Source organism: Lissotriton helveticus, chromosome 7 (assembly GCF_964261635.1).
Source record: "Lissotriton helveticus chromosome 7, aLisHel1.1, whole genome shotgun sequence".
Classification (NCBI taxonomy): domain Eukaryota; kingdom Metazoa; phylum Chordata; class Amphibia; order Caudata; family Salamandridae; genus Lissotriton; species Lissotriton helveticus.
In genome coordinates, this window is record NC_136068.1 from 265,232,135 (window position 1) to 265,256,970 (window position 24,836).

The 24,836-nt window shown below is 42.4% G+C and overlaps 1 protein-coding gene across 2 annotated transcripts in view; it reads right to left on the minus strand.

Moving 5' to 3' along the window:
* Positions 1–24,836, minus strand: part of NFATC2 (nuclear factor of activated T cells 2) — a 313,029-nt gene that overhangs the window by 280,607 nt on the left and 7,586 nt on the right. For both annotated transcript variants that reach the window (XM_078652048.1, XM_078652047.1), the window contains exon 2: positions 687–1,707. In XM_078652048.1, the coding sequence (XP_078508174.1) occupies positions 687–1,707 (1,021 nt within the window). The remainder of the gene's footprint in view (positions 1–686; positions 1,708–24,836) is intronic.

Sequence of the window (24,836 nt, forward strand, 5' to 3'; positions counted from 1 at the left end):
TCCCTGTCATGGAGTGCAGTGCAGCAAGGTGACATGCTGTGATGCAGTGCATAACTACACATATATTGTGGCAGTAAATGCACTGAATAATTTCCTTCCATACGAGAATCATTCAATAGACAATTTACCATTTCTCCACAAATTATTCTAAATCATTCCTGAAGTGTGCAATGCAACCATGCTGGACAATTTGCAGAGAGGAACTACTCCATCTGTGTTCTTTTTTGTGTTACACGCAATAAAACATAATGTAAATTAATACAACATGTGGCTATTAAATAAATCACTAAATGCTTGTGTAAGATAACCCGTGTGTATGAAATTGTATTCAAACTTTTTGTCCAACAAGAACTGCATACAATAAGCATGGGGGGTCTATCAGTTATTTAATTTTCAGCATATTCCATAACAATGATGCAAAAGCTTTGTTTTCATTGTCACTATAGAAACATCTGAATCAGAGCTCATTGGGCACATACACCACTAATGAGTTGTTTAAAATGCTAAATATGAATCCTGTTATAGCATACTGTACACATAACGATAATTTCTTTACTTACACATCAGTTTCCTTATCAAGAATAGTTACCTAAATGGATTTTATCCATGCATTAATGATTTAAATATATTGCAAGTGCATGACACAAATACAAGAGTAAATTACAATTAAAATAACAATGACATACCTGCAAATGGGTATTGCAGGCACCAATTGCTTTGGCCAAGAGGGAGACACAAGAAAAATGGACTCTGGTCCTGCATTATTGCTCTTGTCTTCCTGTTCATAAGTTCCATAATAGTCAGAGGCCTGCACAATATGGCATGGCAGATTCTTGTTAGAAGAGAGTGGTGAATGGTCTGGGCTGTTTTTCCACATTTTTGGTGGAATGCCACATGGATGCTCTGTTGTCAGATTGTTCATAGAATCCATGAGGTTTGTTGAAGCAGGTAATGTATTGTTATTAATGGAAGCACTGTCTTCCCTCAAAGGCATGTGTGGTGAAGTCTGTGGAGAAGGGGTCCTTGATTGCTGTGGAGATGTGGAGAGTTGCTGAGCACTGTAGAGCTCTGCACACGAGTACCTTCGTTTTGCACCTGGTGATGAAGACCTTGATCTAGGGCGAGGAGATGGCGAACGTGCTCCCAAGCAGGTGTCTTCTGTAATGCTGGTCCTTGGTGACATTACTGGAGACGTTCTAGGAGAATAATGAGCATGGATGTTTTGAAATTGCGGACAAAGTTCATCACTAGGACCATTATTCGGCGAGACGCATGGTGATGTATAAGGTGAAAAATTGGTCTCTGAAATGAAACTTGCAGATGAGCCACTGCTAGCTGGGCTTAAACAGGCAGGTTCTCTGTAACCCTCATAGCCAGGCACTGGCAAAGTAAACCTTGGACTAGTGGCAGCTGAGTTTGATTGGTGTTCAGCCAATAGTTCTGAGTCTCTGCTACGGAAGGAACCACCTGAGTGAATAAATTCATGTGATGGGGTGATTTCAATCCTAGGGCTCAAAGCTGAAGCCCCTGCAGTCACATAGTATCTTGACCCTAGATTATCTGGCTGCCCATATCTGGTAGTGGGATCAGCAGAAAGCCTAGGGTAAGCCAGGGTGCTGTACGGCTTGAGGCCATAATCAGAGATATCATCATGAGAGTACCCAACTCCAGAGGACGTGCCGATGACTTTATGTGGAGTCGGTTCATCTGGAAAAAGAAGGGGGGCTTTAAGAATCTAGTATACAATGCAAAAACAATTTTTTATCTGAAAGACTTTTAATTGAAAAAATTGAATAGCTTTCAGTGCCCACCTTCAGACAGCATTAACTACAGATAGAGGGTTCAGTAGAAAATGAGCTATCCATTGATCATTCTAATAACAGTTTAGGCACATAACACAAATGCATTTGGGAAATTTGAACGTATGTATTGTGCTATATTAGCACACAATTTTTCAGTTCCTACAGTAAAATGTGCAAATACGTGTGCTTTTGACATTCTTTAGTTTGGGGTAACAGGGCACTAGATCCATTTATTATACAAAGATACTTAGATAAAAATCAATTTAAACCTATAACATAATAAGCATGTCACTTGAATAATAATGTATGTTTTTACAAACAGTCATCATAGAACCTGCACAATTGTGATTAACCATGAAAGTCAATGATACTCCTAGAACAGAACCGTGGCCCATGTTTACTTGGTATTTGCTCCAATGACAAAACATATGGATACTTCCATATATGTACTGGATTACATGGACAAGGATCATACCTAACTTATCCAACAAGACCTGCAGGGAGATGCCTGCCTTTGACAGATAGTCATGTTTAAAGTAGCATTCCTTATAGAACAAAACATACATAAGGGCAGAAGAGGTGTGTAGCATTTCATGTGGCTGTGGTACTGAACACAAATCACAGTAAAAGGTTGATGCTGGTAGTAAAATGTGATCAGAAAAAGAAAACAACATATCTGCAGGTTACTTGGTATAGTCTCAAACTGGACGTGTATATAATCTAGATATGATGTCTGTTTTTAGGCATTCTTCTCCATTCTCATGGCATGGTTCATTACACTGGCATTAAAGTCTTGGGGTGTGTGGAGCAGGCATGAGGTAGGGAGTTCCAGTCAGTACATTCAGAAGTTATGCTTAGCTGTGCTGAGTTTTTGCCTGGAATCTTTGAAGAAAAAATCCACCTTTACTAGTGAAAAGTTACATATGAAATTGAGACATGTTTATCCTTAACTCTGGACTTTGATGTGTGTCTCCTTCTTTGCTAACCAGTGCACCAGCAGAGTTGCACTGCCATCCAATTTTTATGAGATTTGCTGAGTTATGGGGGATATTAGCCATGCAAAACAGAAAATTGCTAGTTACATTTAAGTCCTATTCCTAACTATGTACCGTTTAAAGATCTCACTGGGAGGATACTGAAACATGATCACTGTGGAGTGGAGAATATTATGGTTGAATATTTTCACCTCACACCTTATGGGACGCTTGGAAGTGGGAGTCTCAACAAGCTCCCATGCAGTAGCGGCTCCTGGAGGGAGTGCTGCCGGGCGGTGACGCAGGGCGGGGGAGGGGCAGGGTGGGGGGGGATAGTAAACGCCGGATTATGGTTGAACAGAGGTAAGTATACAAATAAATAAATAAAACAAATGTCATTGTGCGCGCTACATCGCATTTGGCAATGCAGCGTGCACAACGAAATTCATTTTATTTATTTATTTGTATACTTACCTCAGTTCTGCCATAATCCGGAGTTTACTACCCCCCACCCTGCCCCTCCCCCACCCCGCATATCCGCCCGGCAGCACTGCCCCCAGGATCCCCTACTGCTCCCAGGAGGATCCCACAGAAGAGTGCAGTCATGCATTGCTCCTCTTGGGGAAAGAGAGAAGGCATGTCACGTGACGGGTTAGGATTGGTGCACAAACACAGTTACACGCAGGCCTGGTAGACTGCCAGAAATGGTGTTGGCCCACCACAATCTCGGCCTGAGATTTAGCACTCTGAGGCTACCTTTGTGACTTTGAGCACTTCATAAAAACCCTAAACAAATAAATGAATACATATATCGAATAAATAAATATTTATTGTTCGTATCACAATAGGCCCCATCCTCATTGGAGCTGTCAGGCTATTCCACAATGTACTGGGCCATTTAGAAAATTCAAAAAGTTTCATGAAGATCGCGGTGTTCCAAACATGCTTAGGCAACGTTTTGGTGCAAGTGCTTTGACCTTAGTGGTCTGCAGGATGTAGAATGCAGCACACTTAAAAAGAGGAAATAACAAGGAGAAATAAAGATATTTATCCTTGTTGTGCCTCCATCAGGAAGGCATACCATTTTGGCTGATTCCCAGGATCACTAAATCTAAGAATATGCCAAAAAGCATGAGTGGGTGCAGGGGAACACCACACCCCACCCATGTAACAACTTCCAGCGCAGAGTAACTCAAGGCAGTGACTTACGCTGCCTTGCATTACTCTGGATTTACCAAGCCACGCAGGCCCATGCAAAGTGGTCTTACGTGGCTTGGTAAATCTGACTTAAGGATTGCATTGCCCTTGTGGTACCCTGTGTGACAAAAAGGCAATGCAATCCTATGATAAATCGAGGCCTAAGTATTTTCTGGAGTCAACAAATGTGTGAATGTATAATGCATAATCCAATTATGTATTTAAATGAGCAGGAAAGGGCTAAGTGGATTATTTAAAGTTTGACAGATGTAGGATTTATAGGAACTCTGCACATGCATTGGCACTAGTGATTTCAGCAGAGGCACACATAATAAAACTGCTCTATTAGTGAATGTGCAAAGGGTCCATAATTTGCTCATGGTACCTTATTTATTTATAAAGTTTTATATAGAGCGAACAAGATCCCGAGGGATATCGGAGCGCTTTACCACAGGATGGGAGGAAGGATATAAATGCGATATCAACACCTTGAGAAATGATCATCCCTCTCTATGTAGCCCACATCTTGCGTAGTCCAAAATTGAACCAATAAAGTTGCTCCTAGATGGAAGACTGCTGCCACAAGCAAACGTTCTGTAATGGAACATGTGCCAGCAGCACTGTGACCTCCTTGATTGTCCTGACTGGCATGGAAAATATCCAGTGCAAGTCAATAAGCCCTCCCAAATCCCATGCCCCTCCACATAGACGTGCCACTTCACATGCAGACGATCACTGTATTAAAGATGGCTCCAGGCAGCTCTTTGGGCAATATCACAGGTGCTGTGTGTGTCGAAACCTATGCAGACAGCAGGTTGATCATTTTATCTACAGTATATAATGGGCCAAGAAATAAAAGTAAAATCTATCATTTAAGTAAAAACCTACAAGATATAGAATTTTTTTGTTTTTTTTAAATATGAAACATATTTGCATATCCGCTCATTTTCACTTGACTTGGATATACTGATCCAACATAACCTCTGCTGGTGAAAAATATAATAGTAGAAAGAAGGTTTGTGCTTTTTCGGAAGTTAGTGGAGGAGAAAATATAGTTTGAGCTGAAGTAAAAGCAGTCTGTTTCAACACGTCTTATGTTTTGCAAAAGGGGTGCTATTTCACAGATACGAATTTTTTTTAAAATTCTTATGTCAAATGTCGATCGTCAGAAAACCCAGTGACTTGCCATGTAGTTTCACACACTAGTATTTTCCCTCTGCACAAAGAGGTGACCTGCTCCTAAGGAACCTCATGGATTACCTCTCAGATATATATAAAGGGCAGATTTACAAAAATTTCACAAAACGAAGAAAGGGAGTCCATAGATACTGAAAGTATTCACTAAGACAGTTTGAAGTTATCTGTTTCCTGAGCAGATAGGGTGGCAGGAAATGTTTGCTTGTAATGATAATGACAGCCTATCACGCATGACACGAATACACTTCCGACATAGGCTACACATGCATCCACACGCCCTTCCAGTTATAATATCCATGCTTTAAAAACGTAACCACATCGACGCTGATGACGAGCTCAGCTCGTCATGAGGTACACCTCTCGTACGCTGATGACGAGCTGAGCTCGTCATGAACCGCGGGATTCCGCAATCTTCAGCGCACAGCGGGAAAATGCACCGCACCGATGCGGTTAAGCATCCTATATCTCACTTTTAGAAGCACCAAGTACCCTGGCACAGCGACATAAAGGGCCGACCTGGACGTAGCGGGCATCAGGCATTTTCCCGGGAGGCTGGAAGGGCGGGGGGACAGTTTTTAGCAGCTGGGGCTGGTTTTGTAACTGGGGTGGGGGGGCGGCGGTTTTGCAGCAGCACCGAAATATCGGCCCCGAGTAACAAAAGCAGCAGCACATCCAACCCCTCCCCCCAACCCATCGGCTGGTCCGCAAAACTGCCGCAGTACTTAATTTGAGCAGGGGCTTTCCGGTGTTTAGCACCGGCACCTAATCCTCAGCACCGGTGCTTATAGCACTAATTAAGGACCCACTCATTTGGAAGGCAGGTAATTTCCCTATAATCACAGGATTTTGAGCCACGCTGAGATTCGAACCTGGTTCCCCAGATCCTAAATCGGCAGCTCTAGCCTTTAGGCCAAGTCCTCTCCAGAATAATAAGTGCTGGGGCTCTAGTCAGGAGCCCCAGCACTTTTTATTTTACAAATTAACCACTGCACCAGGGCTGCTTTAGGTTCCCAGTCCGGCCATGGCGACATTATTAAATAATAAGAGCTCAGTTCCGGTGACCATGAATGACCCTCAAACACTTCACAATACAAAAATACTCCCCAAGCGTACCGTCACTGTTGTGAAACCTTTCATGAATGCAATTACAATACAATGCAAGCAAAAGAATCTGTTGTAATTATCTTGCTTCACTGACACTTTTTGAGTTTTGGGAACCTTTTGGTTGGTCCCCCTCAAACTGCCTATCCATATGAGGGCCGAAGTACCTTTATTAAAGGCCTCCATTTTTAGAACACATTGGCAGTCAATTTGAAATTCAAAATGTATACACCAGATTTAATTCACCATTAAAAAAACACCATCTGGCAGATGCATCAAAGTTATGTTTTGCGAGTCCTTAATAGCGAATTTTAAGGAATCGCTATTAAAGACTCGCAAAACGGGATGCATGTAGGAATCGCAATGTTATTAGCGATTCCTAAATATTCCTTATTAGCGATTCGGTAATAGCTAATCGCTAATAAGGAAAGGCTTTCCCATTCATTCCTATAGGCCCATAGGAATGAATGGGAAAGCCTTTCCTTATTAGTGATTAGCTATTACCGAATCGCTAATGTTCCGCTATTTCAAGGGTGCCAGGGTGTCCAAAGGACACCCTGTTGCACCCCTGAAATGGACCTGTGCACAAATGTTACACACACACATGCCCTAAGGGCATGTGTGTGCGCAACATGTAACTTTGAAAAATGCACAAAAGTGCATTTTTCAAAGTTTTAGCAAATTACCACGGAGTTCAACTTCATGGTAATTTGCTGCCCTTATTAGCGAATTCGCTATTTTTTTGGGTTTCATGCATTGCATTTAAGGAATCTCATTTTGGGATTCCTTAAATGCAAGAGCAATTTAAGGAATCGCTATTTAGAGATTCCTTAAATTGCGATTTCTGCATTTGGGATGATGCATCCCAATTGCAAAAATACCGGGAGCAAACGGCCAGATTCTGAGAATCTGCCCGTTTGCTCCCGGTATTTTCTTTGATGCATCTGCCTGCTTGTCTCCTAAATACACCAATGGTCTAGTAATGGAACATGAAACAAGGTGTTTTCAGTACTTAAGGACACATGTTGTATAAATAGCATTGTCATCATCACTTAGAATGAGAAAACTGACAATGGAGCAAAATTTGAAAACCTACAAAAAAATATGAAGGAGACAGTTTTGATATGATGTTTACATTCCTGACTAAAGAAAATGTAAAACAAGAAAATAATTTTCGTTATGGTCCCCACGTTTGTCCTGTTTATTGTTGCTGGCTTTAGGACTCTGCACTGCGAGGCTGATATTCAATGTTATAGTGAGTGCGCTCTGCTCCTAAACTGTTAAAAAAAATCACCCAATTGACCTTTACATTTCCTTTAAGGCCATGGGAGATGTCGCAGAATATGCTCCCATAGCACAAAGGTAAAATGTCCTATGTGTGCCGCATTGTGCATTTACATTACATATATATGTGACAAAAATATATGGCTTCAGGAAGCAACATTGTCCTTTGGCCGGGCTGCACTTTAAAAACACTGCCATGATGACACACAGAAGGGAAAAGTGCCTTTGACTCAATCGAGTAAATATGACTTTGACAATTCTCAAAATGTCAATTTTTAGAAGTCAAATTTACATCACTCAGTTTCTCTTAATGTTTCCCATCCGTAAACCTTTAAATTGCTACCCCTTCCTGAACCTTAAAAAAATCATTACTACACCCAAATGGTACCTTACACTGAACAGCAAAAACCCTCACTACTCCTTAACGCTACACTTCTCTGAACCCAAAAAAACGTTATGACTAATTAATTTTGCACTTCCCTGTATCGTAAAATACATTACTGTCCCTTAATGCTACCCCTTCCTGAACTTAAAACCACTTACCTGAACCCTAAAAGCCCTTAAAGCTACCACTCCTTTACTACCCCTTAATGCTACCCTTCTCGGAATCTTAAAACCCCTAGCTAGTCCTTTGCCCATTCCCCACCTCACTGTAAATGCTCCCTTCTGCCTCCCAATACACTTACCTTTGCCATACAAGGCAGAACATTTTCTATTTTGTTGAAGCCACAACTTTTTTCATTCTATTTTTTCAGCATATGACATTTTTGACAGAACTTTTTTATAGTCTCCTTTTCATCTCATAAAATTCTCACTGCAAACCATGCCTTTTCGATGTAGGAACACCAATTTCTATATATTAGGTAAGTTATCTCTAAAGTGTGCATTATAAGCCAATAGTGCTCTATGCTTTATACATAAAAATGTAACACTCTACACGCAGTGAAACATTGCCCAAACGCATCATTCACTTTGTAGATAACACTAAAAACGTGCCTACCATGGATACAATTTTTATTTCTATCTCTGCCTCAGAAAATGCTAGACAAATGATCAAATGATAGTTTCCACTTAGTTTAAAAAATCTAATTTAATGGTTAAAGTAGATGTTTAATAATATTATTAGTGGAAAAGTAACTTTTAAAAGTGTACTGTGCTGCCTATAGAATAACTGGTTTAGACCAAGTTTGCCTCTCAGCCCTACTGTTGATGCACAATGTGCATTCCTGGTTTAGTATTAAAATTCTTGTTTCCAAAGAACAGGATTAGCCATCTGGAAGGGGGCTGAACCACCTGGCAGACAAAGGACAACTTTGGCATTCGTCCTTTTGACTTGGTGTTGCCAAATAGGGTTGCAGCAGGAGGCAATACCTGAGTCCATGGCACAAAGGAGATAATCTAATTTACATAAGCGAGGCATAGTATGCTAAGGTGTAAGTGCTGAAAAAGGAGGTGGGGTATTTTAGAGAAAGTAGTTAGAATTGGGGGGGGGGGGCTGAAACTGAATTATTTAGGGTCTAGATAGTTCACAAGAAAGAAAACTTACCACCAACTCCATAGAACACTCCTGGATCTGAGAATGCAACATGTCAAATAAAGAAGACGGTGCTTGAAGAAAACAACTCAAAGTATTGTGTCTCCTGCCAGAACCTAGGGTACCCATGGGGTTGCTCAGTTCTCTGCTCGGATACCGCTTCCAGCCCTGCCCCTAAAAGGTTGGACCAGGATGAGGAGGCAAATCTATTCAGAGGTGAAGCATCCTTAAAGGCTACAAAACCCAGCTATGCCTGGCTCAGAGCTTTTCATGCCAAAATCAATGGATACAGCAGCAGCTCCACAATGATGTATCTGATGATCCTCACCATCTTGGGTCTTGCATCCTCCTGCAATGGAAGACTTTAAGAATCAAAATGATTATTAATCCCAAGGTACAAATTATGAACAGATTGGCCAGCTTGGTAGATCCCACTTCTATTAAATTGTGGTCAGTCTGAAGTGATACCTTGGTCCCGGTCAACCACTTACTGATGTTACTTGTTCTAGGAGCTTCTGGCCTTAAAATTTAAATATTCATATCTCAGTTTTTCCTCAGATGGGCTGGATTATTTTGGTGTATTTTTGGGATATTAAATCTTTCTTAATTGCTCTGTATTGTTTTAGCAATTTTATTTGAGTTGTTCTCCCCACTTTAAAATTGTTGGCAGTGCTTGAATGTAACACACATTTCTCTGAGGAACTGCCTGCTCCTGATGCCATAGCTACCAGGGGTTTCATTGAGACGTGTGTTACAATATAAACAGGTTATCTTTATTAGGTTTCCCAAAATTATTAAACTACTGTCTGACACACATGGAACGCTGGTTCTGTTTAAAAAAAAAAACCACAAGTGGCCTTCCTTATTTTCTTTGCTGAGCAGTGAGGACAAGTTAATTCTTCAGTTGCATGCAAGGCTCTACCAGAAAAAGGAAATGAGCCTTGAGCCCTTCCAAGTGACAGTGTAGAGTTCAAGGTCTCAGTGAGTCTCTTAATGAACCCTTTAACTGCTCCTTTAAATCACTCACTATTAGAAATTGGCTTTATTTGGAGTTAAGAGGAGTAATAGAGATCCCAAAGCATACCTTGGCCCAGTGTCATCTTTACATACATCAAATGAAATGCACTCACTGATACCATACCACCTTCTCTTCTTTTCAAGGCAGCGCATGACACAATGTTACTGCCAAAGAATTGTAATACATTTCATGGCACAATACTACTTCCATGTATTTCAAGAAATACCATCAACCAGTGTCATTGTCACATCTTTCATATTGCACAAGTTCAGTGCTCCCTTTTTCATGTAGCCAAAGCTTTACATGGTTGGAATGCACAGCATTTTGTATCTCAAATGTGGTAAAGAAATAAATGCAAAAAGCTTTTTTGGAACTTTTGGGTTAATTCCAATTCACACCAGATCAATGGTTCGTGTGTGGGAAAATTCAGTAAAGACCATTGGAGCAGCTTAATTTTGGCTACGCTCTTACACATCATAAACGTATTTTGATTGTGTGCAATTAGCAATTTGTGCACTGAGTGTGATCTAATACTATCAATAAAATGATGGAGTTTCAAATGTATTTCTGAAATGTTCAATGTATAATAATAGAGTCCTATCATGATGTGTGCATACTAATGGTTAAACTCTTCCACAAAAATGTAGTTCTCACCCATAGTCACATGAATGTTTTAAGATGTAACCCACAGACTCACATTTAGTATATTTGTAACCATGATTTTATTTTCCAAAGTGTACTCATACTAATGCATTGATTTTGTGGCCACATGAGCGGATATTTCAATTATCGGGTGCACATTAATTGTTATGCTAATTTAGTATGACCAAAGGCCTTAAGCTCTCTGGATTTCAATGTCTGACCCTTAAAGTGTGAAGTGTTTGCTTGCATAGTTCTTTCCTCTGCAGGTGCAGACCAAGGATTCATTAGTTAGTGAAACTGCAATGTGTATTGTAACAATAGTAAGGTATGGGAGGAGACTTTTGGCAAGAAGAAGACACGCTAACGAAGTTGGAGGTCAATCGAATGTTCCCATTTAGGAGTGTGGGAGAAAACCAGAAAGATGATAATTGATACAATGTAAGCTGGATAATTACTGAAGATGAAAACGTTGGCTAACTTGAATACCTTATGCGTTAATATGTGTTGTGTTGTTAGTTCAAGAGCAGAGACCCTTAGGCTTCATGCTATACATTCTTTACACTTGGAATATTTTACGAAAGTCTTCATTATGCTGACATATGTTGCTTGCTTTCCTTAGATTAGTTAAGGTTTTCCCAAATTTAGTACAGAGTACGGTTAGTAAGATTACCTCAGAGATACTAATGACTAGTCAGGAGGATCAAATTCTGCAATTTAATCTTCAGACACTCTTTCTCCACTTTTGTATCGCAACGGGGGAGATTCTCATACAGCCGCGGTCTATGCAGGTAACAACGGTAGGGCTGGGTTGGGGGGGATTTTGAGTGCCTATGCCAAGGGAAAATTAATTATTTATAATATTTTCCGTCTGCCTTGTCTCTTGAAATCCCCCCCAACCTGGCACCACCGCCCCTCCACTGTTACTAGCACGGACTGCAGCTGTTCTCATATGTTTCTTATTGTTTAGACTGAATTTCATTAGGAGATTCAGATTTATTCTGGTCATTTATTATTTTACAATATGAGAGTCATTTATATCAGCTTCTTTCTGAGTCTGTAATAAAACCCGTTAACTTTATTCAGTAGTCCTGACCTCATTGTGTGACAAATTTGTTACACTGTTAATGTGATTTGAAATGTATGCAACTACAAGATTCACCGATCAGATAAGAAGATTGGATAGAAGGGCTCAGAGCTTTCTCACCAAGAAACTCCAATAAATCTTACTAGCAGAACCGATTTGATAAAACATGGCAAATTTATTCCATGAGTGAAATTTATTTGCATGTGGATTTTGCAAGTGTAATGTTTCAGCAAAAACTTTCACCCACGGCTGATGGTGAGGTGCACCCCTTTCTTTTAATTCAATGCATGCAGTGTGCCTTCCCATACTGTTGAATAAATTGCATGACCACATTTCTATGAAACCACTTCCTTCCAATAAATATGGTCAACAAAAACATCCTTGCTCCTGACTGGTGTCCCTATATCACATAGCACAATGTCTTCTACCCTTCAGTCTAATTTACAGATGTGCCAAGTGAGATTGGAAGGTTTGTGAGGTGTATGTATGTAGTGCACTATATTTTTGAAAGTCTTTGAGGAAGAAATACATTTGATGATCCCTAAACCCATGCGATCATGGTAGTGGCATGGTTATGTTGCCATTTAAAGGTAAGACATCTCATATTCCAGATAAGATCCTGATTTAGAGTTTGGTGGATAGGGTACTTCATCACTAACATGGTGAAGTACCCAATCCACCAAACCCTCGGTCCATCAACTATGAGATTGACAGAGCATCAGTTTTGTGAAGCTGGTGCCCCCTCTGGCTCCACCATTGGAAAACGTACTCCGAAGGCCGAAAGGACAGGGGGCACCAGGGCATGAGACCTCCCACACTATTTAGAGTGGACAGTCTGTTGTCCTTTTTTACTCCCACACCCTGAAAGAAAACATCCCATGACTGGAGGCCATTGTTTTAAGTTTTTCAGAAACAAACTCCCTCTTTGGGAGTCTACTTCTGAGGAATGCTGCAATCAGAAACATGGCGGACTGTGATGGCATGGAGATCACCGCAGGTCCGGTGGTGATCTCTTAATTAAGCTCCACCACCCTGATGGATGGTGGGCTGTGCAGCAGGGTTTAAATTGTCCCAACATTAGGCAGCAAAGGTAACCAGTGCAACATTGCACTTCTCAAGTGGCCTCAGATCCCAGACCGGGTTACCACCCACCTTCTGAAACAGCTAGAATTTATAAATAGGCTTTGCTTTCAAACTTCAGTACTGGGCATCACAGAAAACCAATCTCAATGTTAAATGTGTCTGTGTCACTAATGCCTAGTGCTTAAATCTAAGAAGATGCAGGCATAAAAAGCATTTCGAACAGATTATATTTGAGATTTAAAGCTCATGCCAATTTTGAATGGTGATCCTGTTTTCTTTTTTATTGGAAACTGTGTGAGTGTTTATCACTCATCAACGGTGGTACCTGGATGGTGAAGAAGGCCTTTGATTCCTCGTATACCACCATACCATGCCATGCTTTCCACCCCATGCAATAGCACAATTAAACGCCAAATTCATTCTGCTGTATTCCAAGACACAATGCCACCTAGCTTCCTTTGGCTTCATGCAATGGCAAAATGCCACCTTCACTTCCTTCTACTTCATGAAATGGCATAACGCCACCTTCACTTCTTTCTAATGCACGCATTGGCATAGTTCCACCTTCACTTCCTTGTCAGGCAAACAACGGCACAAGTCGCCTTCACCTCTGTCTGCTGGATACCATGGCAGAACACTAGTTTTACACGCCTTAGAAGCATATAAAAGCACAATGCCACCTTCACCTTTGTTTAATATGTACTGTGGCACAATGCCACTGTCGCAACCTTCCGATGTATCATATAGCACCTTCAATGCCACCTTCACCTTTTTCTAATACATGTAGCACCACAAGTTTGCCTTTATGCCCTTCTAATGCAAACCATGGCAGAATGCCATTCAACAGGACAGGAACAGTTTTCTGAGTGGGAATACTGGCATCAATATTTCACCACTCAAATCATATGGATATGTGTTACATAAAGAAAAAATGTAGCAAAGAAGTCACAACCATTCAACATTACAGTGGTAGGGGGGTAGTGTGTCTTGAATGGTGTAGTTTGGTGCACAACGTCCCAAATATATGATTGAAGCATGGTGTGGTATGGTACTGTCTTTCACAGACAGCATACTTTTTATTCAAATGGCATCAGACATGCAGTTTACTACTAAACTTAAATGACACACTAACATCATGGGGAAATTAATTTCCGCACATATTTGCATCTCATACAAGTAATGTATCTTGCACGGGTGGCTCCTCCACGTGGGCAGAGGAACGTAGCCCCACTGCTTTCTCGCGGTGCTCGAAACAGAAACATAAACTGGTATCTTAGATACCATTTTATGTTTTTGCTTCTCACACTGCGAGAAAGCAGAAGGCAGGGATTAGTTGGGGGCAGGGGGTGGGTGGGGGAAAGGCCCTGCTCCAGACAGGGGAGATGTGGCTAGGCCATTGTTGTGGGCACTTACTGTTTGGTCAAACCAGTCATGCACACTGCATTTTCTCTATGTAGGCGGCATGCAGCCTACATAGAGAAAATGGCCTCCCCATAGACGTCTGTGGGGTCGGCGTCCTAGTCTATCACAACTCTGCCATTGCAGTGTTGTGATTGGCCTAAGGGAGGGGAGGGAGGCTGCCCGCTTCCTGTATGGAGTGGAGAGAAGAGACGCGACGTGACACGGGACCAGAGGAGATGATAAGTTGAACTTTCTTTAAATTAACTGAACATCCCCCTCCCGACGTGACTTCCTCCCCGTGTGACACCCCCACACAGGAGTCAATGCGGCCACGATTGGTATCATATTATAGTCTGTTTTCTGTTACAAATCATAATTGTAAGAGTGCCAAATTGGTTCTTTCCTTCTGCTGATATTTCTTGATAAATTCATATACTTCACTAACAACTATTCAGATTTAGTTATGTGTTCAAAAATATTTGACATCCTACATTGTCCTTTCATGTACTCCAGCAAAGTTGTCACTTTGTTTACTTGACAAAATTCCCTCATATTGAAGTCAGAGAAAGGAAAAAGTAAACACCAATCTTCACAAGGAATGGGTGACAATTTGTCAGAACACATTGTCTGACATTGGACCCCTATCTTTGAACGCAAATCAGATAGAAACACAATGTAAAGGCCTCTTTATTGCTCATTCTCCTTCTGAACAACTTCAAGGTTGTTTAGAGGGTACTGCAGCACCTTTACCACCCCTACTTCCATCACCCCTGCCATTTCTGTCTTAAAGATACCTGTATAAGACACTGTGTTAATCTCGTTCCAAAATACATTATGCGACAATGACATCTCCGCATCTGTTGAATGAATACTGTGGCACAATGAAGCCTTCACCTACTTCTAATGCACTCTGCATCACACTGGCGCATGTGCTTCTTTTTAATGCATCAAAGACGTATATTTATTTGCTTTAATTTCTTATTTCTAGCTATATTTAACTACATCATTGAACTATCACAGAGCATAACTAACCAGAAGAAGTAGAGCAAGAAAATACAACAAGGTAGTTCAGACCTCGGTGTGACACCCTTGTGTTCATTTATTTATTTCGTGGAAGGTTGGTTTACATGCCAATCTGGAAACTCACAAAATGTGGGTTGGGGTGAGTGAATTTTCTGGGAGGCAGGTGCGGCAGCGGCCGGGGCAGGTAACAGTGGTGGGGTGGGGAGTGGTACTGTGGAGGGGATGTTGACAGATGACGGAATAGGAGTTGTTTATTTATTTAATTTGCACTATTCCGTCATCTGTTGACATCCCCCCACCCCCCGCAGCACCCCGCTCCACTGCGCTTACCTGCACTGGCCGCTGCTGGGCAGGTGCAGGAGCACATGGGTTTAGGTGTGGGAGAAGCCCATTGCACCTAACTATGGCTATCATTTACTACCCAAACAGCGTGCTGGGTCCCATTTTCCTGACTTGCAATGGGGTACATGGCACCCTTGCTCCATCACTTCAGAGTTCTATAAAAAAAAAAGAGTATTCAGAGAGAAAAAGTACCTCCCACCAAAACCTTTAGACAAACTTTATATTCTTGGAGCTGATACTAATCTACGGGTTGGGGGATGAATGAACAACAGGTTAGAATATAGGAACACAGACATTGGGAGCTTAAGAAAGAAGGGTTTAAACTTCATTCTCTGTTTGAACAATAGCTAAAGGAGACCATCATTGCATTGCTTAGAAGCATTCCTTAAGTGCTTTCCTTCCTCAAGGGTTGGCTCCAGAGTGCTTTCAATTTGCGTGAGCATATAGTTACTTCATCTGTAGTATATACATAGAACAACAGTCTGGGTGACTGGACATTATTCATGTGGAGTTTTTGTGTGATGCATGAGGACCAGGTAAATGCGGACAAGGCCTGGTGTTGCAGCAAGTAGGTGCATCTTGCACATTCAGGTGTATGTGAAGGAAGTGTCAGGGATAGTCTTTTGTGCTACAAAAGCAAATATGTAGCCTGACAGTCAACTGGGTCAAATTTTCGGTAAAAGCCAGGGGCCTCATTTATGCGGTTGTGCGTCATTTTTACGCTGCTGGTGCGTCACTTTTTGTGACGCACCAGTGGCGTGAAAAATGCGCCTTGTTGCGCCATATTTACAAAGTGATGCATCTAGGTAGATGCGTCACTTTTAAACCCCTGCGCCACATTATACCTGCGCCAGGTATAATGTATGCAAGGGGGCGTTTTGACGCAACAAAAGGTCATTTCTTGGCTGCTAATGCGTCAAAATCTTACGCCTGCTTCATGGCAGGCGTAAGACTGATGCAGGCACTAACAACATGGGACTTGCCCATGTGAAAGTACACATTGCTGGAGTTGCGTCACTTTTGTGACACACTCCAGCAATGCGTCACTTTTGCCCCTACAGATACATCAGAAATACTGACGTATCTGTAACTCCTTGCGACAGGACGCATCACATTATAAATATGACGCATCAATCATGACGCAAGGAGTGAGCAATGAAAAGTGACGCATCGCTGTTTTCACGCAGCGATGAGTCACTTTTCATAAATGAGGCCCCAGACTTTTACTTATTTTTAATTCTTGATCACTGTTAATGGTCGCTATTCACTTCTGGGGTTAATTCCTCAGCTTGCACATCTGCATTGAGAGGAGTGGAGAAGTGTGGCTCACTGGTTAGAGCAGGCAGACCCTGAAGCAGAGGTCAGACCCGGAACCAGGGTTCAATTCCCGACGCGGCAGGGTCTCGAGCTCAAAATGTCCACGGACTCGATAATTCTCGCTTCGGTGCCTGACCTAATCATGGGTTCACACTCTGCAACTCTGGGCATTAAGCTTGCTTAATCTCCACAACGGCCCCCCGCGGCGGGATGCCTGGCTTTCACCTTGGGGATGCCCTGTAGGGGCTATCTCACAGGGAAAAGCCAGGACGGGTTCCCAAGGCAAAGCGCTTAGAGACCCCTGGGTTATAAGCGCTATATAAATCCAAAACATACATACATACATACATACATTGAGAAAAATCAAACACCTATTTGCATGTGGAGTATCAGCAGTGGAGTTATTCGCAATCTGAGGTTTCTGCTTTTCTGTATATCCTAGCTTTAGTTGCATAAGTGTTAGTCCCATTGCACTTTCCAGCTAAAGTGCAATGCTGAGGGCTTTGGAAGAAATTTCTCTTGTAACTGGTGACCAGTGCAGCACCCTTCATTAGGGGTAGTGTGATCCCTTCTGCTCTTGTTTTTGACTTGTGCAATTCCAGTGTTATGGTTTAATTCTAGTGTGTCAAATAATGTCTGGAGGGCCTGATATCAAGCCAATTGGTGTTATCTATAGCTTACGTTAGTTAGTGGTGCTCATGATGTCTGTAACCTGCGAGAGAGGACTAGGTGAAGGAAGATATCTTGTAGTATATTGTAGTAATCTTGTTATGTAGACTTAATCTCTAGTTACTTTATTGATTTTGATTTGAAAGTGAGAGGTTGGATCCGTGATCATGCTAAGGTTTTACCCCTTGGTAGAAACGATTGGCAGCACTGTCATCTCCAGAAAGCAGGATGCTATATTGTCATGATTTTTCTAAGATCCATAGTGAATATATAAGGTTAGGAGTATTAAGTTTAACATGATTCTTTAGCATTCCCTGTTCTGCTGCCAGTAGGAATTCCCTGAGTCCAAATGTCTTGACATTCTATGGTCTTTTCCACTTTCAGGTGATGAGTTTCTACATCCTAAATATCAGGTGAGCTTAAAGAAATTCATAAGATCAGTTGAAGAGCACATGTACACATTGAACAGGATGTGTTGAGACCCTGACACCTACTTGATATGGAGTAGAAGGGCAGTACTATGACAATTTGGAATCTATCTACCTTTAAAGAAGTCTTTTATCCACTTAAGGAATGTTCCAAGGATCCCTGAGTCACAAAGACTTTGGGCTAGTAGTTGGTGGTCTACGATGTCAAAGCTGCATGAAAGATCGAGTAGGAGTAGAGCAGAGACTCCATTAGCAGAAACTGTGTTCTTTATGTCACGTCAAATCAGATTAGTGCTGAGTCATCAATTCCGTCATGTCTGAATCTTGTGTGCATTTATGTTAGCAGTTTGGTTTGTTTGAAGGAGTGTGTGATCTAGTAGAACTCTGCCTTTTTCATGGCTTTATTGAGGTATGTTTCCATTGATTGTAGCGTTGTCGTTTACCAGATCACTCCAATTAGTTCAATTTCTTTTTTGTGTTTTGTTCTAATATAAACAATATTGAGGCTTCTCGAGAACTTCACAGTTATTAGATTTCATGATTGGTCTTGTAAACATGGTAGAAGAGGATTTTATGAGGATGCTTGTTGGGCATTGCCTTTTTGTATGGTTGTCCCTAAACTTTTTGCTTCTTCCTCTGATTTTTCCTGATCTGTTTTTGTTAGTTTTCGGACTCTGGGCACTTTACCACTGCTAACAAGTGCGAAAGTGCATATGCTCTCTGTGTAGATTATGATGATAATTGGTTACCCCTGATTGGCCTATTTCATTTACTGGTAAGTCCCTAGTAAAGTGCACTGAGCGTGCCAGGGCCTGTAAATCAAATTGCGCTAATGGGCCTGCAGCACTGATTGTGCCACCCACATGAGTAGCCCTGTAAGTGTGTCTCAGACATACCACTGCAGTGTCTACGCACAGTTTTATACTGCCATGTTGATCTGGCAATGTACCCACTTGCCAGGTCCTAACCTTCCCTTTCCTTACATGTTAGGCACCCCTATGGTAGGCCCAAGGCACCCCCCCATGGGCAGGGTGCAGTGTATGTGAAAGGAAGGACATGTACCGGTGTGTGTGACATGTCCTGATAGTGTATTTCGTTTTTCACTTTTGAAAGGCAATCTGCCCCTTAGGATAACATGGGAGATACTTTGTAACATCTTACAAGTATACCTTCCCATTGGGATAAGATAGAGAAATAAAATGTAGGCTCTCTGAGCACAGAATTTAATAACACATCTTTAAGCAAAGATATTTTTTAATTATGTGTTTGAAAATGTCACTTTTAGAAAGTAGGCATTTTCTTGTTTAACCATTATGTGAGCCTCTGCCTGTTTGTGGATTGACTGTCTGGTTTTGGAGTGACAGGGGCTGGGGATGTGCAGTCACTGTAGACATCCATTGGGGGGGTTAGGTGTGCATTGCCCTTCCTGAATGACTAAGGGCTGAGCTGAATGGGGCTTGGCTGCATTTAGAGTAGTGGGATGACTTTTCCTTTCACCTGAATAGGGCCTGTTTCCCTCGCACAATGCTGCCTCCACCCCACGTAGTCATACTACACCAGTGAGGACAGAACTGCTTTGGACTGGGCTCAGAGACCCTTGCACTAAGAAGACCAAATGGGGTATAAGTAGTGGACCTTAAACCCCAGAATTTTAGATCACTTCTGGACTCAAGAGGAACCTTTGCAAAAGCAAAAAAGCTAATGAGCTGTGAGGATTAGTACTTCCTCTTTGCTGTGTGGGGTTTGCATGTAGTTTCTGCTTCTGCCAAGGAAAGGACAAAGAATGGAACTTTGATGTGAACCTGCCTGATGAAGAATCTCCAAGGCCCTGTGTGTGCTGGCCTCCTGTTCTGAAGCCTTGGGGACACAAAGACTTCACCCCTAGCTCCCTTTAACTCTATTGCTGAGATGTCTGACCTGCCAGGAGGTGCCTATTCCAGTTGTGGGCCTCGGGAGGTTCTTCTTGCTGTTGGGAGCAGGAAGCAACTTGAAAGAAGGAAGAAGACCTGTCCCCTCCACTGTCAGCGATGCCGTTGTGGTGCTGCGACCTGCACTGAGACGCTCGAGAATTGCAAGACGCACCGCCCGGCCTGCACCGCAGCTCCGACACACTTCGCCACCAGCAGTTATTGGCATTCCCCGATGCCAGAGCTCACACCGACTCCATCATCTCCAGTGCCTGATTCCTTTTATCGCTGCGCTGATAACGGACTTGGGTGACTCCACCAACTCGCTGACTTCGCACTGTCACCAGAACCGAAGCCTCACTGCCAACACAACCGACTTCCCCTGTCCTGGATACCACAGATCGCCTCCTCGCGGACATGACGCCTCGCCTCAACACCGATGCCTCACCTACACTATGCTGTGCACCGTCATAGACTTCGTTATCCAAAGGTACTGTTTGTTAGGGGGTCTGTGTGAGTCCCTGCCCGTCGCTGCACACCTCACAGTCAGCACTGTACTTTGGATTTATTGCTGTCACGACATCGCAATAGCCTCAGATGGGGCTATTTGTTTCCTACAAGCTTAGTTCTTGAGATAACTATTTTAAAGTGCTATATTACTACATGTATATTGAATTGTTGTCATGTTTGGTCTTGTTGAGTTTAGATGACGCTACTTCTTTTTAAAACTGGCGTGGAGTCCATTTGTGGTGCTATCACTGTATTACTGTGTGTTTTGAGTACAAATACTTTACACATTGCCTTTGGGATAAGCCTGTCTGCTCATGCCAAGCTACCAAGGGGGTGATCATGGGTTATCTAAAAGTGTGTATTCCCCTTAGCCTGACTAGAAGCAAGCGGTCCCTATTTGGACAAAGGTACCTACCTATGCTAACTAGAGACCCCCATTGCTAACAATGCTGTTGAAACATTTTTAATGGCAAGGGTCTGCTAGAGAGCCTGCTACATTTATACCTGAGTTTATAGTACTAATTTATTTTTCTATCAGCAGGTTGAAGAAGATGTGGTTTGGCTGTGTGATGTGGTAGCCCAATTTGGCATGGCTGGCACTGGTAGGCTTTAGTTAGTTGTTTTTGAGAGTGTGATTCAAGGTCAGCATTTGCTAAGTAATCATAAAGTTAGTGAGAGTGCTTTAATGTTGTGGAAGTACGGGCAAGATTACGAAAAATGAAGCAACCATTTTGACGAGGTCTTTGGTTAGGCATGTGCCATCAACCGTGAGTACAGAGCAATGACATCTGTTGGCTTTCTTGGTGGAAGCCCTTTAGATTATGGCTACCTTTAAAGCTATTCTATTTTTTTATCATTAACATTATCCATTTTGCTCCGTTACATTTTGAAGTATATGGTTTCTATTTTTTATGTTTAGATTTCAAATTAAACCATCACACCTTCCATCTGTGTAACAGAAGCCAACGTGAACATCCACTTCACCATGTTAACTATAGGTGGAATCCTTTAAGGACATTGCCATGTCCAAGGGGATGGAAGCAGTAAGTTTTGCTTGGAAGGAAGTTAAGTCAAAATTCTTGCTGAATCTATTGGAGATGGCTATGGTAGGATCCGGTAATGATCAGATAGCCATGGGGCGGTTTAAAATGAAATGGAGCATGTGGTGGCTGTTGCATGTTCCCTGTTGGTTGCCAGGCTAATCATTCTGGGTAGTATGGCAAGGGGTTAGTTGATGGCACTGTTGGTTGTTCATGTGATTGCTATGAGTAGACTTGCATCAGGGTGATGTTAAGGGCAGTTCCAGTGCGACAAGTGCATGCATATATTAAGGTAGTGATGGAGGTTTCACCGGCCAGTGTGACAGCAGCGGTGCTGAGCAAGGTCTTGAGATACGTTTGTCGATTTCCTCCATAATGCGAGGAAGTGACGTCACTCGTTTTGGTTAGATGGGAGAGACATATGCACTAGGAAAGGATGGAGAGGTGTGGATAAAGGGGAGACTAAGTGATAAATAGGGATATGAAGAGGAGGTTGGTGAAAAAAGAGTATGAAGGAAAGAGTTGGGTAGGGATTCTTGTTAGAGTAGGGGCTTGAAAACTTAGTAGGTTCTGTGTGGCAAGCCTACATCTTTTATGAAAGATCTTGCAGCCATAGTAAGGGGTGTGCAGCTTTAAAAATCCACTGCCCATCACAGCAGGTTGGCCCGGAGATGAAAAATATTTTTTATGGCGGATGCATACTTTTTTTATTTAGACACTTTTCCTGTGGCTGGTATAATAGTCACTCTTCCTGTCGTGTCCCCGGTGCACTTAACCATGATGACTGCCAAGCGATTTTGTTAATGACATTCCTTTCTCCTCCGTAGCAACCAATGTGCCATAGCTGTTACTAAAGCACAGTAAAATGAACAGGTAAAATGAAGATAGGGGATGTATGACATTACAACGCATGCTTTTACATCGCATGCTTTTACAACGTGGTTTTTACAACGCATACCATTACAACGCATAGTGCTTTTAGGCGCTGGTTAGTGAATTGTTTAATTTACTATTCCAACTCCAGTCCCCGTGGATAGTAGGGAAGGTGTTGGATAGTACATTAAACCTATTCCCTATCCTAGAGCGCCCCCCAGCGCAATGGTTTGCGTTGTAAAAGTTGCGTTGTAAAGGCACTGCGTGGTAAAAGTTGCGTTGTAAAGGTTGTTTACCGAAGATAGGCAATAAATCTATGGCGCAACATTCATGCACTAGACAGTTTAAATTCATATAACAATGCGTTCCCAAAATATTATCAGTTTGACTTGGCTTTTTCAGAAGGTCTACCCCCAGACTTTTTGATTTTCAGCCTCCTGCTTTTCTCCTTGTTTGTGTTGGTTTTATGACTCTGGGCACTTTACAACTGCTATGCAGTGCTAAAGCGCATATGCTCTCCATGTAAATTGTGCTATTGATTGGTGTTTCCATGACTGGCGTATATGGCTTACTACTAAGCCCCTAGTACAGTGCACTGTGTGTGCCAAGGGTCTATAAATGAAATGCTGATAGTGGGCCTGAAGCACTGATTGTGCCATCCACCCAGGCAGCCTTTCAAAAGTGCTTCAAGTTTGTCCCTGCTGTGTCTGCACACAGTTTTACTGTCTTGTTGACATGGCAAGTGCACCCACTTGCCAGGCCCAAACCTTCCCTTTTCTTACATGTACGGCATCCCTCAGGTAGACCCAAGGTATTCCCATGGCCAGGGTGCAGTGTATGTGAAAGGTAGAACTGGTACTGGTGTGTTTTACATAGCCTGAGAGTGGAAGAAAGTGTATTTCGTTTTTCACTATTGCAAGACTATGTGTCCCATAGGCTGACTTGGAGATGCTTTGTAACACCTTACAAGCATAACTTTCCATTGGGACAAGATGGAGAAAGGGAGTTTACGTCCTGAAGTCAGGATTTAAAAATACATATTTTAGTAAATATGATTGTGATATTGTGTGCCTGAAAATACCACTTTTAGAAAGTGGGTATTTTCTTGTCTTACCATCTATGTGCCTCTGCCTGTTTTGTATTCACTGTCTGGGTTTTAGACTGACAGGGGCTGGTTTGTACATTCACACTAGACAGACACCAGGGGGGGTTGATGTGTGTCCTGCCTTTCCTGGGTGACTCATAGCCAGGCTGAATAGACCTGACTGCATTTAGATTAGATTGAGGAGTAGTTGCTTGCACCTGAATGGACGGTGTCTGTCTTCCACAATGCTGTCTCCACCCCGTGGAGAGAGCCCGGCCTGAGCCAGGCAGAACTGGAAAATGTATGCAAGTGGAACTTTGTGACAACTTCAAAGGGAAATGTGATATAAATATTGGGGCCCTGACCCAGTGGCGTCACTAGGGGAGCGGGGGTGCGGACCGCACTGGGTGACACCCTCATATGGGGTGACACCTGAGGTGAGAGCCGAGTGAGCAGCAGAGCGTTATCTGATCGTTCCGTAAGGAACATGAATGAACTGGCAGAAAATAACATCGATTTGTACAGTTCGGTTGAAGAAACAATACGTCAGGAACAATAACGTGCACCCAGATGGAATCAAAGTAATGTATTGAGCACCGGAGACTTAAGAGAAACGAAAACCTGTCATTTCCAAAATGCAGAGCTGAACGTTTATTCATAAATAAAGGGACCTTAATACTCATATTAAACAAATAAACGAGAGGACAATTGCAAATTCATATTTTCCTCTTCAGAGCGGTTTGAAATTTCATCAAATAAAAAATGCAATATTTTTTATGGAAATCTTTCTTTCCTGCAAAGGAATCGCAAGTATGGGCAAAGCCAATAAGTCTAACCTTGGTAAGGCTGAAGCATTTTGTAATTTTTTGCAAGCATATGCAATAGGCACAAAGCAACTGCAAAACATACAAAATATTTTTAAAAAGACGTGGCCCAACAGCCCCACGCACACCAGAGCTCGCACTGAAGTGCACCTCTGTTTCAGACTGCTCTAGTCTGCACATGCGAAAGGGAACGTGATCACTCACAGTGCATGAGAGCCAGCGTCGGACATGGACTGACCACACAACCTGCTGTGCCGTGCCGGGCAGCAGCAATTTCAGGAGTTATTTCAGACAGTCACTTTGTTAAGAGCGAGACCTGTGAGGGGGAACCCATGGGGGAGAGGGGGGGTGGAGAAGGTGACGAGGAAAGGGTTAAAAGAGCAGCACACTGGGGAGGGGGGGTGCAGGCAGAGAGGGAGATGGTGCAGGCAGAGGGTGAGATGGTGCAGGCAGATGGGTGAGATGGTGAAGGCGGAGGGGAGAGATGGTGCAGGCAGTGGGT